This window comes from Oncorhynchus gorbuscha, linkage group LG18, assembly GCF_021184085.1.
Source record: "Oncorhynchus gorbuscha isolate QuinsamMale2020 ecotype Even-year linkage group LG18, OgorEven_v1.0, whole genome shotgun sequence".
Classification (NCBI taxonomy): Eukaryota; Metazoa; Chordata; class Actinopteri; order Salmoniformes; family Salmonidae; genus Oncorhynchus; species Oncorhynchus gorbuscha.
The window spans coordinates 39,448,623-39,465,991 of record NC_060190.1 but is presented as its reverse complement, the minus strand read 5'-3'; the positions used below and the strand labels follow the sequence as shown (position 1 = coordinate 39,465,991).

At 41.0% G+C, this 17,369-nt stretch overlaps 1 protein-coding gene across 1 annotated transcript; it reads left to right on the top strand.

Annotated features, from left to right (window-relative positions):
• Positions 1–685: 685 nt before the first annotated feature.
• Positions 686–14,365, top strand: LOC124004036 (protransforming growth factor alpha-like). Its single transcript, XM_046312775.1, has 6 exons — positions 686–1,138; positions 6,621–6,773; positions 9,838–9,952; positions 10,785–10,934; positions 11,203–11,312; positions 12,723–14,365. Exons 1-6 carry the CDS (start codon positions 1,096–1,098, stop codon positions 12,728–12,730), a joined length of 579 nt encoding a protein of 192 aa, XP_046168731.1. The 5' UTR covers positions 686–1,095; the 3' UTR covers positions 12,731–14,365.
• The last annotated feature ends 3,004 nt before the right edge of the window (positions 14,366–17,369 follow it).

Here is a 17,369-nt window from a genome sequence, read left to right as displayed (position 1 = left end):
CGGTGTGGAAGAACTTGACTGGCCTGCACAGAGCCCTGACCTCAACCCCATCAAACACCTTTGGGATGAATTGGAACCCTGGCTGCAAGGCAGGCCTAATCGCCCAACATCAGAGCACAAACTCTAAAGCTCTTGTGGCTGAATGGAAGCACTTTTCCACAGCAATTTTCCAATGTGTAGTGGAATGCCTTCCCAGAAGAGAGGAGGCTGTTATCGCAGCAAAGGGGGACCAACTCCATATAATTGCCCATGATTTTGGAATGAGATGATTTTGGAATTAGATCCATGGGTGTTGTTGGATCAACATAAAGGGAGTGATTGCTCATCATCTTTTTATATTTGATGCTGATTTGTTTTTGCCCTAGGAAGGCATAATCAGGCCAATAAAATTCAGCAATATGAAGTATGCACCCACGTATAGACCTCGGCTATACAGGCACTGCTCATATGAAAGCTACCACAAATGCTACAAAAGCTACCACAAATTGAAATATGAAAGCTGGTAACATGAAGATTGAGTCAAGATTGATCATAATGAGATTCTTGTGATGAGAGTAATTCTACAACATTCCCTAAAAACAAGTTATTTTAGGCAACTAGAAGTGAGCCCGGCAGAGAGAGAGCAATATTGATTTCTCTCTCGCTCCCTCCTCAGGGGAAACCATTGAAAGGATTATGTGTGAGAGCGTTTATTTAGACTGTGGAGGAGAGTGGAATTGTTTAGCGCTTGGACTAAACTTATCCGTTTAAATTGAAGAGAAATTAATCGAAACAAAGTATTTGAAGACTTGTTTGTTGTTACGTTAAATGAATGATATCAGACAAGGAAACTCAGCTTGCACATGGCACTGGAAATTAATCAAGTTGCCGAATAGCGACGCACTTGCATTTTTTTGGAACATTTCTGAAGACTGTCAGTAGCCTAAAGTCTAAGGTACGCGGAAGGGGTTTTGTGATGGAAGAAGGATTTACTTAATTTTATACAAACACATTTCTCTCTCCTGACTGACCTATGCGAGCATATACAAATGTTTATGGACTTGGGAAAAGAACACTAGCATTTCGGAGGATTACATTGACAAACATACAACCTTCATGATGAATCGGGCATTCTGGGATGTGATCTTTCTCATTACTGGTGAGTTCTATGAAGAACAAAAAACATCACAGTTGGTAAAATATTTGAAAGACTACAAGCGAAGTGGCAGAAAGTGGGAATGATTGTAAAATGTTATATGGAGGGGGGGGGGCGTGCGGGGAAACGAACAATTGAATTATAAAATGTAATCAGTAACCTCAATTTCCCCAATTTATCACATTTTAAGGAGGTTCATTATTTTAGTGAGCATGAGAAAGGAGAACGTTGAGAACCCCAGGACTATAGGCTAGCCTACCCTACTCTTAGCAGGAAGTCCCGTTTACAGTTTTGATTGTATCTGACTCCAGTTTGTGAATTATAACCATTGTCAGGCTCAGTGATATTTTAACATTTTTATGATAAACAAAGATTGTAGACCTACCAATGAGCCATCATTGATGTTTTATGTGGCGTGCGTATGCTGCCAGTGCAGACCTATTCATAGGTTTCTAATGGCCTCATCCTTTTAGCAGGGGATACTTGACCCTGTTACTTTTATTGGCTGGTCAGTCACTCTTCTACGTCCCAACTGGTACCCCATTCCCTTGATCACGACTTACAGTTACATTACATTATGCCTAAGTCATTGGTCTTCTGTATTAGGAGTTTTGCTAAGAGTGCCGACGCTTAATCAAACCAACAGTATGATTATGGAAGCATAAGGACCTTTGTCTTTCATATCAGCGAGAAATAATAATAATTTAGAAAAGGTTAAATTGATACACACCTTGATATGGCATTGTGGAAACACTAACCCTATCTCCATGTCACAGCGTTTGTTTACGGAAGACAAGAGGCCTGTGCTATCAAGCATGCGGCAAACACCTGTGTGTAAGCGTAACTCGGGAAGTGTAGGTCAAGTGTACTGTCGTGGCCAAAAGTTTTGAGAATGACACAAATATAAATGTTCAAAGTCTGCTACCTCAGTTTGGCAATTTGCAAATACTCCAGAATGTTATGAAGAGTGATCAGATGAATTGCAATTAATTGCAAAATCCCTCTTTTCCATGCAAATGAACTGAATCCCCCCCAAATCATTTCCACTGAATTTCAGCCCTGCCACAAAAGGACCAGCTGACATCATGTCAGTTACTCTCTCGTTAACACAGGTGTGAATGTTGATGAGGACAAGGCTGGAGATCAGTCTGTCATGCTGATTGAGTTCGAATAACAGACTGGAAGCTTCAAAAGGAGAATGGTGCTTGGAATCATTGTTCTTCCTATATATATATATATATATGCCATTTAGCAGACGCTTTTATCCAAAGCGACTTACAGTCATGTGTGCATACATTCTACGTATGGGTGGTCCCGGGGATCGAACCCACTACCCTGGCGTTACAAGCGCCATGCTCTACCAACTGAGCTACAGATGGACCACCTCTGTCAACCATGGTTACCTGCAAGGAAACACGTGATGTCATCAATGCTTTGCACAAAAAGGGCTTCACAGGCAAGGATACTGCTGCCAATAAGATTGCACCTAATCAACCATTTATCAGACTATTAGGAACTTCAAGGAGAGTGGTTTAAATGTTGTGAAGGCTTCAGGGCACCCAAGAAAGTCCAGCAAGCGACAGGACCGTCTCCTAAAGTTGATTCAGCTGTGGGATTGGGGCACTACCAGTACAGAGCTTGCTCAGGAATGGCAGCACGCAGGTGTGAGTGCATCTGCACGCACAGTGAGGCGAAGACTTTTGGAGGATGGCCTGGTGTCAAGAAGGGCAGCAAAGAAACCACTTCTCTCAAGGAAAAACATCAGGGACAGACTGATATTCTGCAAATGGTACAGGGATTGGACTGCTGAGGACTGGGATAGTCATTTTCTCTGATGAATCCCCTTTCCGATTGTTTGGGGCATCCGGAAAAGACTTGTCCGGAGAAGACAAGGTGAGCGCTACCATCAGTCCTGTGTCATACCAACAGTAAAGCATCCTGAGCACCCAACCATCCAGGAACAGTTTGGTGACGAACAATGCCTTTTCCAGCATGATGGAGCACCTTGCCATAAGGCAAAAGTGATAACTAAGTGGCTCAGGGAACAAAACATAGATATTTTGGGTCCATGGCCAGGAAACTCCCCAAACCTTAATCCCATTGAGAACGTATGGTCAATCCTCAAGAGGCGGGTGGACAAACAAAAACCCACAAATTCTGACAAACTCCAAGCATTGATTATGCAAGAATGGGTTGCCATCAGTCAGGATGTGGCCCAGAAGTTAATTGACAGCATGCAGGGCGGTTTGCAGAGATCTTGAAAAAGAAGGGTCAACACTGCAAATATTGACTCTTTGCATCAACTTCATGTAATTGTCAATAAAAGCCTTTGACACTTATGAAATGCTTGTAATTATACTTCAGTACTCCATAGTAACACCTGACAAAAAATATCTAAACGACTGTAGTTTTTTTCAGGTGGAGGCACCCAGGACCGAGTTTGAGAAACCCTGTCCTGCATTGTACACATCTTTTGACCAGGGCTCGTAGGTCTCTGGGGTAAATCCATTTGAATTCAGACACTGTTTGACAGCATTCTTTTTTGATTTAAGCAAAACCTTCCATACATGATTGCCCTTGGAAGACGTGGTCAGAAAGTTACTTTTTGGACCTGAATGGCAAAACATTCAAGAGATAAAGGTGTTCAAAGTTGACCCATTTTGCCTACCCCACCATACCCTGAGACATCCATGTCTTCATCACTGGGAAAGATTAAAGGTTGAGTTTGATACCTTAACAAAAGCTTACATTTAAAATATTACAAACAGTGTTGTCAAACTATTTAATTATTTGTTGAGAAAAAAAAAGGTTCACATATGTCGCAGCTTAGACCATATTTCACAACATCTGAGGTTTTTGTGTTGTGCCCGCTATCGGTTGAGACACAACTCTTGAACACACGGTGGGGGTCATTTCAATCATAAAGAGTGTATTTCCCTAAAGATCACTTCAATTTAGCGGCTACTTCATTTAAATGTAATTGAAATTATAACTTCTAATTACTACCACAAAGATGGCTGCCGGTCCACCCACCATGAAATGTCAACTTAAATTGTCTTGTCTATTCTATCTATATTTCTATGATTTCAATATGTTTTTTTTATGGAGGCATGACAGTTTGAATTTAAAACAACAGATATTCCCATTCAAGTCAATATTTTCTGATGGGTGAACCTCCAAATGTCTGTGGAAGTTGACATTTCAATCTGATTCCCATTTTAGTACATTTATCAGCCATAACATGACACTGACCCTGTATTCAAGAGACTGTGGTGTCTCAAACGAAAGCCAGCACAACACAAAAACCATAGATTACGAAAAATAGGGTCTAAGCTACAACATATGTGAATATGAAAAACATCTGAGTTTAGGCGTTTTTAGATAAAAACATTTTTTTTTAAATTAAAGAACATTTTCACAGAAATGATCAAATATGTTGACAAGCTTTTAAATGATATCAATCACAACCATTTGATATTTTCCAGCGATGAAGACATGGATGTCTCAGGGTATGGTGGGGTATGCAACATGGGTAAACTTTGAGCACCTTCTATCTCCTTGAATGTTTTCGCACTCATGTTCAAAAAGTCACTTTCTGAGCACTTCTACAACGGGCAAATATGTACGGAAGGTTTAATTTAAATCAAAAGGGGTGCTGTCAAAAAGTAATTAAATTCAAATTGATTTTACCCTCTTGTCAAAAGTAGTGCACTATGCACGGAATAGGGTGCCATTTGTGACGCAGCCTGCCTTGACACAGCATTCATCCACCGTCTCTCTCTCTGGGCTTTGTACCTTGTCACACTGTCCTTAGCAACATCAGGGACGTCACGATTGACTGACTGATGAAATGCTCAGTGGTTCTCCTCTCCTTCATAACCAACTGATATGGATTAACCTGTGTTATGTGAGCAGTGTGTTTTCAACCATTATTTGAATTGAACCGGAGAATGAAGCTCTAATTTGATACTCCGCACTTTCATTGTCTGATATCTCCACATCACTGAATCTCGTGTCTCATTGGCTGCCTTACGGAATTCTAATTGTGTGATCACTCTCCGGGATCTGTCTATATTAAGACTATCCCAGCTTAGTCCCATTACAGACCCATTGTAGTGTGTCCATCCTTTCATCCTATTGTCATTCTTGAAATACGCAACACAAGCTGGTAAGAGGAAATCCAAACATAATGACAAATGGGGAAGTTGTGTGAGAGTTATGAGGACTGTACATGCTTCAGGATTCAACCCCCGATGGGCCCAATGCAACAGAAAAAGGGACAGTGGTTAATTAAGGTCAAGAACTAGAAATAAGATATAACACCATTTCAGTGCAATATTTGGTTAAGATCTCCTGGCAGGAGGGAAAAGCCCTCACACAGAAGAGTCAGATGGACACCCTATGCTCCCAAGGGGGCCAAGAGGTTTAAGTTAAGTAAGTCTAATATGTTAACATAGTGGTTTGGCAACGGAAAACAAAAATCTGTGTTCTTAGGTAGTACCTTCATTTCAGTCAGGTTTTCTCTACGGAATAGGACTCTGGTTGATCAGTGGGGACATAATTCATGTCACCTTGCTCTGCTGGGATCTGTGAGTTGGGAGATGAGTTCTATTTTAAGAGCAACAAGTCATTTGTAGACGGCTTGTTTCTCTGATTCAGTCAACTAAGTCACTTCGGATGAGAGCTGTTAGGTACACCAAAAAATGTAATAATTATACTGAACAAAAATATAAATGCAACATGTAAAGTGTTGGCCCCATGTTTCATGAGCTGAAATAAAACTTCTCATACATTTTCCATGTGCAAACAAAACACATTTCTCTCATATGTTGTGTACAAATTTGTTTGCATCCCTTTTAGTGAGCATTTCTCCTTTCCCAAGATAATCCATTCATCTGACAGGTGTATCAAGAAGCTGATTAAGCAGCATGATCATTACACAGGTGCACCTTGTGCTGGGGACAGTAAAATGCCACTCTAAAATGTGTTTTGTCACACAGCACAATGCCACAGATGTCTCAAGTTTTGAGGGGGCGTGCAATTGGCATGCTGACTGCAGGAATGTCCACCAGAGGTGTTGCCAGATAATTTTATGTTGATTTCTCTACTCTATGCCACCTCCAACGTCGTTTTAGATGGAACCCATGTATTTGATACTATTCCACTCCAGCCATTACAACAAGCTTGTCCTCCCTAATTAAGGGGCCACCAAAATCCTATGCATTTGACATGGCAAAATGTATAGAATCGCAAAGAAATTAGCTTTAAAACTGCAATATTTTCTCTGCACATTGACAAAGCTCATAGAATTGCAGGGGGGATGTTCCCCAATACAATACTGGAAGGGGGTGCCTGAGTGGAAATGTTTAGGAACCCCAGGCCTAGTGGGATCTTCTTCAATGTCCCAACAGTTTCTTTATCTGATCATAATTTAAAATCAGTACCGATTTGTATACCTAAGCATTTCATCTGTTCCTTTTAACAGGGTCCCTCTTCACCTATGGAACCGGACAGGATAATTCTACTGTTGCTACTAATTCTACTATGACCACCCCTCCTGTGACTACTACCACTGTAAACATTATGCTATTTTCTACCACTACCAGCACCATTACTACAACCAACCTTCCAGTTAAAAGTAAGTGTGTGTGTGTGTGTGTGTGTGTGTGTGTGTGTGTGTGTGTGTGTGTGTGTGTGTGTGTGTGTGTGTGTGTGTGTGTGTGTGTGTGTGTGTGTGTGTGTGTCTCTTCAGGTGACTGACAGTCTAAATATGAATGCCCCTATAAAACCTCTCTACAGGGTGCTCCAGAGAATCTTTCACCTCTTCAGACTCATTGACTGGTGCCAAAGTTAATTCAAGGCTTCTCTAGTGAAGAGTCAGATGGCAACATACAATGCCTTACAAAAGTGGACACATACAGACACTGTGCTGCACATGAATGAATTAGTTGATTTTTTTTCTATGAATCTAGTCCTCTGTTTGGATAGAAAGTAGCCAGTGTGGCAGACGTCAAACAACACTAAAATAAAAATCCTGTAACTTAATTCCCAGGCGACCCCCGATCACATTTCAGTCATCATCTGTGAGTCACCACAAAATCCAGAAATGCCCTAATGGCATTTTGACCATAGGGGGCCATTTGGGATGCTGCCAGAGGGGCTGAGGAGTAGCTGGGGCAGATACCTAAGGGGAGAACAGAGAGCTTTTTACAGGCTCTGAAAGAGAGAGAGGAGAAGGGACAATGCATGTAGGCTGGAATCCAACCGGCCATTTACCAATGGAATGGAGTGTGTGACGGTCGGCTGTAATGCAACCGTCTATCTCTCTGTTCATCCTCCCTCTCTCTCTCTTACTCACTCCCTATTTCTCTGAATGCCACATTGTGGCATCTGTTTTGGCTGCCTGAGAAAAGATACTCAAACTTTTGTTTGGGCCAGTCCAGTTGGAATTTGGAACTCATTGTACAGTTGATGAGTAAGAAATTCGTCCAGACTCTGTAATTTGGTTACTGTGTTCCTCCTGAGTCTTTACCCCTTGAGCTCATTCCAATGTTCATTTATTTCAGGAGATTCATTCTGTTATTCCAGCATCATTTGGCCATAATAAATCACGTTTGATTGGATGTGAAGGAAAGAGGCAGGAGAGGGATGGGGGGCTGTGTCTGAAAAGGTTACTAGCTGTCAAATTCTTGCCTCCTCCGTCCTTGTTTCCTGAAGTCCTCTCAAAGCTCAATGGAGGAGAGGTCTGAAGAAGGGACCTTTTTGATCTTCTCCTCAAATGCACTTTGAGAGTCATTCAGAAATCAAAGGAGGAAGCAAGGATTTGACGGGTATCTTTTCAGACAAAGCCCTGGAAAGAAAAGGGTGAGGATTTTACTCCTTGGCTTCAGGGATGTGCTTTCTCCAGACTTCTAATGGGTTTGATGATGGCCAGACTTGTTGTTTGCTGTGTCGTGGCACTGGGGATTTGATTGGGGTTTAACTTGTCCATTTGCATGTGACACATCTTAATGCATGGTTGTCCCTCGGTGGTCTTTGTCCCTGACATGAAGCCATGACAAACCCCAAGTCACTCAGAGGTAACAAAAGATGTACAGTGCCTTCAGAAAGTATTCATTCCCCTTGACTTATTCCATAGTTTGTTGTTGTGTTACAGCCTGAATTCAAAATGGATGAGAAAAACATTTATTTAATCCATCTACACACATTACCCCATAATGACAAAGTGAAAATATGTTTTTAGAAAGTGTTGATAATTTATTGAAAATTAAATGCCAAAATAACTTATTTACATAAGTATTCACACCCCTGAGTCAATACATGTTAGAATCACCTTTGGCAGCATTCCAGCTGAGTCTTTCTGGGTAAGTCTCTAGGAGTATTGCACATCTGGATTGTACAATATTTGCCCATTTATTATTATTTTTAATTCTTAAAGCTCTGTCAAATTGGTTGATCATTGCTAGACGACCATTTTCAAGTCTTCCCATAGATTTTCAAGCAGATTTAAGTCAAAACTGTAACTTGGCCACTCAGGAACATTCAGTGTCTTGGTAATCAACTTCCAGTGTCGATTTGACCTTGCGTTTTAGGGTATTGTCCTCTGAAAGGTGAATTCATCTCTGTGTCTGGTCGAAAGCAGACTGAAACAGGTTTTCCTGTCCTTTGGCTCTTTTCAGTTTACTTTTTTTTATCAAGAAAAACTCCCCAGTCTTTAACAATTACAAGCATACCCATAACATGATGCAGCCACCACTATGCTTGAAAATATGGAGAGTGGTACTCAGTAATGTGTTGTATTGGATTTTCCTCAAACATTACTTTTTGTCCTGAATACAAAGAGTGTTAATTGCTTTGTCAATGACTTTTGTATTACTTTAGTGCCTTGTTCCAAACTGGATGCATGTTTTGGAATATTTTTTATTCTGAACTTCCTTCTTTTCACTCTGTCAATTAAGTTAACATTGTGGAGTAACTACAAATGTTGTTGCTCCATCCTGTTTGCTCCTATTACAGCCGTTAAACTCTGTAAATGTTTTAAAGTCACTATTGGCATCATGGTGAAAATCACTGAGAGGTTTCCTTCCGCTCCGGCAACTGAGTTAGGAAGGACGCCTACATTTTTGTAGTGACCTGGTGTTTTAATACACCATCCAAAGTATAATTAATAACTTCACCATGCTCAGAGGAATAATCATTGTTTGATTTTTATTTTTACCCATCAACCAAAAGGTGCCCTTGCAAAGGCATTGGAAGAACCTTCCTGGTCTTTGTGGTCGAATCTGTGTTTGAAATTCACTGCTCGACTGAGGAATCTTACAGATAATCGTATGTGTGGGGTACAGGGCTGAGGTACTCAAAAATCATGTTAAACACTATTATTGCACACAGAGTGAGTCCATGCAACTTATTATGTGACTTGGTAAGAACATTTTTACATTTTTACGCCATAACAAAGGAGTTTACTTACTGACTCAAGCTTTTCAGTTTAAATGCATTTGTAAAAATGTCTATAACATAATTCTACTTTGACATTATGGGGTATTGTCTGTAGGCCAGTGACAAATGTAATCCATTTTAAATTCAGGCTGTAAGGCAACAAAATGTGGGAAAAGGGTGTGAATACTTTCTGAAGCACTATAAGTTTCCTCTGCCTCGGAGCCTTGAAAAATGTCCATATGTATCTCCTGTCTCTGACTCAGAGTTTGTGGCAGCAGCTGTTCGATCACACTTCGATGACTGTCCTGACTCGCACAGCCACTTCTGTTTCCATGGCACCTGTCGTTTCCTGATTCTGGAGGAGACCCCTGCATGTGTGTAAGTTCAACTTCCTGTCCTGTGGCGCAGAAAATACAAGGATCTCTCTCTCTCTCTCTCTCTCTCTCTCTCTCTCTCTCTCTCTCTCTCTCTCTCTCTCTCTCTCTCTCTCTCTCTCTCTCTCTCTCTCTCTCTCTCTCTCCACAGTCGTCATTATTTCAATATCCAATGAAACATTGTGTTACTCTGTCTGTATGGGAAATTGTTATTTGATAGCCATGAACTTGTGACGTGTCCTTGCTGGTGTGCAGTCACAACATAGCATATGTCCTAATTATTATATTTTTAGTTATCGAGAGTATTTGTTGGGTAACCCACCCAGTGTTAATGTCTGTGACTGACGGTTGAACAGCTCTTTCACGCTCCTCAGAACAATATGTGTTTAGGATTTGTTCTGCCAGTGCTCTGTTTGTACACGGATTCGCTGCAGTTCATAGAGCTGGTCTAAGCATGATGCAAATTGGAATTAGAGAGCGGCAGTCCACTTCTATCTGACTGAGCAGAGTAGAGAACTCCCTCCAGGATTAGGGTCTTTACTAAATAGTTTTTTATTAGTGAATCCTTGAGACCCTTTTTTGGCATGTTCATAAAATGAAGGGTATTGTGTGGTTGTTTATCTGATGCAAAATAGTTTTGCAGACTGAACTTCACTACCACCTAATATTCCTAAAACTTAGGTGTACTAATTCTACTTCAACGATATATTTATAGATTGTTATTTTTTTGCTGTGGTCTCTCCATTGCAAATGGAGTCTGTGAATTTGTCAAACACCCCTGAAGGAACAAGTCCACGTTGCTGTATGATGTCCTTTCTCCTCTCCATGTTGGACAGGTGTCACCAAGGCTTTGTAGGGATGCGATGCGAGCACGCCGACCTGCTAGCCGTGGTGGCCACCAATCACAGGCAACAGACAGTTGCCACGGCGCTAGTGCTGTGTGTGATTGGCTGTGTCTTGACGATGCTTCTCTGTACACTTTTACAGTAAGTACATCATGTTATATCTTGATTCTGGTCAATTGGAAGAACACAAGTGAACAGAAATGTCACCATGACACTGCCCGTTCACTGAACCTACAAACTTGATTGTGTAGACATCAGTGTCAATCACATAGTTGATTACCCAATCCTACTGCCCATGCTACCATGATTTTGTTCATAAAGTAAGATTAAACCCTGCACTTATACTGATAGTCTTTATAAAGGTTAATGAATGTGTTCACCTGTAATTGAAACATGTCCTCTCTCCCAGTTGCTGGTGGAGGCGGGACGGTTTGGGGCGGAGGCACAGACTCCACTGTGCCCCAGAGAAACAAGACAGTAGGCTGAAGGGCCGAGGTCCCTGCTGTCACTCTGAAAGTGGTACAGACTTCCTTTTTAACTTTTGCCTAGTTTGTCTATGTTTCACATTCCAAACTCTCATCAAGTTTGAAATTGGAAACTACAGGGGTGTATTCATTACATCTTGCGAGAGAAACCAAAAGGAAGCAAGTGGAACCAAATGGTAGGGACCTACCTGAATTTGTCCAACAGAAACTATCATTTTTGTTGCAAAACTTTTTCTGTTTGGAGTAAACTGTTTCTGTCGCAAAACGTTTTGCAACAGAAACGGTACAGAGGATACACCCCAGGGGTTCTAATTATGATAATCGGTAAGGGGTATTTTTGTAATCGACAGGAGAAGGTAGCTATGAGCCCTTAAGGTAGGTTTAATAGCCTACTGTGTCCTAGCTGCTGAAGCATACTGAAGCTTTTCGCTGTGCATTTAGGACCCATCTGGTTTGAACGTGACGTTATTAGAGGCTCATGCTGTCAGACCTAATGTATAGGAACCATTGAGGTGTTGCTGACACTGTTGTCGCTATTTGATGTTTCCTGTCCTTAACATCCATTGACATGTAGATCTCACTTGGGGAGCCGCTCTCGCTCTTCTAAAGGGTTATGAGAACACTACACTGAGATCATAAAGAGAGCAAATTACAGTCTTGACCATATCAGAACAGGATTCTCTATTAGATCTATTAGTTACAGTGAATCTTTTCAAAGATATGCTTACTACTGTACTCGACCTCACCCTAAATGAACTTTGAATGCTCTTGGCTCGTGCTTTTTTGTGAAGTACACACTAATAACATGATCACACCCAGACCGCAATGTCAATCAAATGATAAACTACTTTCCTCGATAGATACGGTAGTTAGATGCTTGAAAGACTCAGTAAATACAGTGTTCTCTCTTAACCAGCAGTTGCATGCTATGGGTCTATCCGATGCTTATGCAAACCCAGGACCAGTATTTCCTTAACGTCTGCCCACTCGTGTAAGTTTCATATATCATGTAGAAATTTGGACTTCTTCTGAAACAAATTTTAGATTATTAGGTACTTTTCTGATTTTAATTGAATGACATTTTCTGTTTCTACTTTGTCCTCTGTCAGATCACATCCCTTATTCAGAAGGTACCACTGCGGCTGTGTTTTGTTGTCGATCCTATTTTAGATGGTCTAGACTATAGGCTCTAGCTCTGTTTTGTGGGATAGTGTGTTATTTGTGTAGTCCTGATCTGAGGTTATACATACAATTGCTGGAAACTGATCTCTCGTTTTAAAAGCGGGATCAGACAATTGTCATGGAATCATCCCCAAACCTTATGTGCATTGAGTAGACTTGCAAGTCTCCATACCACATTGTCATCATGGAAGTTTCTACAAAATGGGTTGATTTCATTTCCTTATTTTCTGAAACCTTTTTTTATCTTATCGTTTCCCCTCAGTGGTTTGAGAGAGAACGCTGCTTGGAACGCCAGGGATTTTCACGATGGGCTGCCTTCTCTTCCCATCTGTCCATTCAACCCTAATGCCTACTGGGACTACTATGGACTACACACAAGATGGCATCAGACACCCTGGCTAATAACATCCTCACAAAACTGAAAGGGGTATCTTTATTACCAGACCAAGGGAAGTTGAATGTCATATTTGATGTCATATTCTCCACAGACCGGGATTTACAAAACCTCAGCACACTTGGAATACTGTGATCTCACTACTGTTGTAATGCATGGAGAGAAGAGAGGGAAACTGACCTCTCAGAAACACTGAACTTTCCGGAAGATCTCTCTGGAACCTGACGTGAGGAGATCCCCTCAGTGTGACATAATGACTGTAATAATAATGATGCCAAGTACATGGTCGGAACATACAGCCCATGCTGGACATAACTAGACAAAATACTTGCAGTCCTCTGAGGATTTTGGAGCAGGAGAGCAACTATTTATTTCAGATTTGGATTTGAGGGATAACTTTGTTTAATTCACTTGAAATCAGAGGAACTCAAAATTCTCTCTCTTTTTTTCTCACTTTTAAAAATATACACAAGCTAAACACAATATATAATTATCCAAATGTAAAGCACACAGAGATTTTTAAGGTGGAGCAAGAGTGTTTGAGTTTCTGTTTTTCAACAAGGGATATTGACATGCCTCACCTGACAAAAATGGGAGAGTCCCAGTAGCAATATCTTTTTAACCCCACTGTGGATTAAGGACCAATGGTGGGACTTGGACATAGTAATGGGAGAGATTATGTTTGGATGAAATACATGCAAAAGAGTAGATTTTAAGAGGACTGTGAAGCATCCAAAGCATTGCCAACCTATAGTCCTTAGTAACTTGTAAATCAAGTAATATAACACCATAAATTAGTATTCCTGACACGAGTCTTGCAATTCCATTGCACCTCAGATGTAGTTTGTTGTTTCTGTCCATTCCTGCACAAAACCTGCATTACATTTAGGTTTCTAAGTGAGTGATGCACAGACTTTGTGTTCTAACACTTGTTTTATGCACATGCATGCAGTGTTGGGGGAATGCGTTACAAAGGTAACATGCAAGGTAGTCCGATTATTTTATGAGTAATGGAGTTAAGTAATGTTACTTTTTCAAACTGGGTAATATTATGATTTTGTCAAAGTTGTGCGTTACTTTCAGAATCAACATCTCTACCGGGCGCGTGCTTCCATGATCCGATCTCGGCTCGTTTCTTCATTTAGTTCTCGAACAGGCGGAGAAAGTCTCTTTGGAAAAATCATGACAGCTGCTGTCCATAGAAATGTATAGAGGGTGCACATCTGATCTTTGCCATTGATCTCTTCCGTCTAGTGACAAGTGTGCCCTCTATACATGTCCATGGGTCCGTGTAGCCGACATGTGGTGTATAACCAAAACTGGCAGCCTGAGAGAAAGATTTTGAATGAAAATATAGGAAATATGTACAGATATTTGGCTTACAATACATTCAGAAATTATTCAGAACCCTTGACTTTTTCTACATTTTGTTATGTATAGCCTTATTCTAAAATTCATTAAATTGTTTTTTCCCCCCATCAGTCTACACACAATACCCCATAATGACAAAGCAAAAACAGGCTTTAAGAAATGTTCAATAATTTATTACAAATAAACAACTGAAATATGAAATTTACATAAGTATTCAGACCCATTACTCAGTACTTTGTTGAAGCACCTTTGGCAGCGATTACAGCCTCAAGTCTTCTTGGGTACTAGCTTGGCACACCTTTATTTGGGGAGTTTCTCCCATTCTTCTCTGCAGATCCTCTCAAGAACTGTCAGGAAGGATGGGGAGCGTCGTTGCACAGCTATTTTCAGGTCTCTCCAGAGATGTTAGATCGGGTTCAAGTCCGGGCTCTGGCTGGGCCACTCGAGGACATTGAGACTTTTCCTGAAGCCACACCTGCGTTGTCTTGGTTGTGTGCTTAGGGTCGTTCCTGTTGGAAGGTGAATCTTCGCCCCCCAGTCTGAGGTCCTGAGTGCTCTGCAGAAGGTTTTCATCAAGAATCTGTCTATACTTCGTTCATCTTTCCCTTGATCCTGACTAGTCTCCCAGTCCCTGCCAATGAAAAACATCTCCACAGCATGATGCTGCAACCACCATGATTTACCGTAGGGATGGAGCCAGGTTTACTTCAGACGTGACGCTTGGCATTCAGGCCAAAGAGTTCAATCTTGGTTTCATCAGACCAGAGAATCTTGTTTCTCATGGTCTGAGAGTCCTTTTAGGTGCCTTTTTGCAAACTCCAAGCGGGCCGTTGTGCCTTTTTACTGAGGAGTGGCTTCCGTCTGGCCACTCTACCATAAAGGCCTAATTGGTGGAGTGCTGCAAAGATGGTTGTCCTTCTGCAAGATTCTCCCATCTCCACAGAGGAACTCTGGAGCTCAGTCAGAGTGACCATCGGGTTCTTGGTCAGCTCCTTCACCAAGGCCCTTCTCCCCTGATTGCTCAGTTTGACCGGGCAGCCAGCTCTAGGAAGAGTCTTGGTAGTTCCAAGCTTCTTCCATTAAATAATTATGGAGGCCACTGTGTTCTTGGGGATCTTCAATGCTGCAGAAATGTTTTGGTACCCTTCCCCAGATCTGTGCCTCGACACACTCCTGTCTAGGAGCTCCAAGGACAATTCCTTCGACCTCATGGCTTGGTTTTTGTTCTGACATGCACTGTCAACTGTGGGACCTTATATAGACAGGTGTGTACCTTTCCAAATCATGTCCAATCAATTGAATTTACCACAGGTGGACTCCAAGTTGTAGAAACACCTCAAGAATGATCAATGGAAACAGGATGCACCTGAGCACAATTTTGAGTCTCATAGAAAAGGGTCTGAATACTTATGGCTATTTCCAAGAACCTGTATTTGATTTGTCGTTATGGGGTATTGTGTGTAGACTGAGACATTTATTTTACACATTTTAGAATAGGGCTGGAATGTAACAAAATGTGGAAAAAGTCCAGGAGTTTGAATACTTTATGAATGCACTGTATATGGCTAATTAAGCAGCTCATATATAGCTCAGACTAGCAAAGGAAAGCAGCTCCACCTATGAAAGGAGAAACTAGTAATCAAACCTGAGTTGGTAAGTAGTTTGTCTTCGGTAGAGCGTGTGCGGCTCACTCCGACAGACAGACAAACAAACAGTTCATTTGCTCATGAGATCAAACCGTTCATGAGATTTTTTTCATGATACTAACAAAGTTATAGAACTACTGATATAGTGTGTTACTTTCCACACAAAGTGTAAAGTACATGTTGATCTGTCTACTTAAAGTACTATGTGGCATTTTAACATCTCAACACTGCATACATGTTACTGAGAACATTGTATGCATGCGATTCTTCTCGCAACTTTTTCTAGACATACACTTTATTGTATAGTAATGTTTCCCTGGGGTACACTACATAGCAAGTTTGCTCACTCCTTTGAAGCACACTTCTGCACTTAAGTTGCAGTCCCTTCACTTGTGAAAGATGCCAAATGCACCTGAAGATCTTACATGTCTGATAGAGCTCAGTTACACATGCAGAGACACATGCTATAGGGCACACATCCACCTATGCGTGCATACACAAAATACACTGTTTCTAGATATGAAACAAATATGACAACACAGTATTTATATTATTGCACCCCACAAATATGCACAAACGGAGCTTTTGGCTAGAATGTGTTGTTTTACAACGGTAAATTGTGGTTTAAGAGGAGAGAACATATGATGGGAATAGAGAGCTGGAGCATCTGAATGGCGATTTTGTACAGTTCTGGGGGAAAAAATAAACATACAAAATAATTGTGAATTGCTGAAATACAAATACTTTGAGGGAAAGTAAGTAGGGTTGGAGACCAGCTCTATATTTATTTGTAAATGTGTGTATTCAATTCTATTTGATTAAATGAAAGCAGTCAGAAACCACATTTTTATCAGTAGATAAATATTTTGAACTTTCAGGTGCATGAAAAATGTGCAAGAGATGCTAAAAGAGAATCGAATAAGGAGGGAAAGTTAGAGGGGGTGAAATAAAATGTATGATTGAGACAGGGGCTTACTCTTTTTCCACTGTATTGTGAATATTTTGTTTAGAAGCCTCAATACAACAGTTTGTGTCCCAGATATTACTCTTGTTTTTCTGTTAACAACATCTGGTTATGAACTGAAAATGAGATTTCAAGCAACGATATCTGTGTATACAGTGAAAGTTGATGGTCATGTAGGTAAGCATGGACAACACACATACTGAACAATGTAAAGTTGTAAACTATACAAATGAAATACACTACAGGGCCAAAAGTATGTGGACACACCTTCAGATGAGTGGATTCAGCTATTTCAGGCACACTTGTTGCGGACACAGCCATGCAATCTACATAACAATCATTGCCAGTAGAATGGCTTTACTGAAGAGCTCAGTGACTTTCAATGTGACACAGTCAAAGGATGCCACCTTTCCAACACGTCAATTCATCAAATTTCTGCCCTTCTAGAGCTGCCCCAGTCAACTGTAAGTGCTGCTATTGTGAAGTGGAAGCGTCTAGGAGCAACAACAGCTCAGTTGTGAAGTGGTAGGCCAA

Excerpts from the sequence above, each read along its gene's own strand:
- LOC124004036 (XM_046312775.1), top strand. The coding sequence starts at position 1,096 with ATGATGAATCGGGCATTCTGGGATGTGATCTTTCTCATTACTG. Across the intron at positions 1,139-6,620 it reads TGTGATCTTTCTCATTACTG|GGTCCCTCTTCACCTATGGA; the intron begins GTGAGTTCTATG and ends TCCTTTTAACAG. Across the intron at positions 9,953-10,784 it reads GAGGAGACCCCTGCATGTGT|GTGTCACCAAGGCTTTGTAG; the intron begins GTAAGTTCAACT and ends CATGTTGGACAG.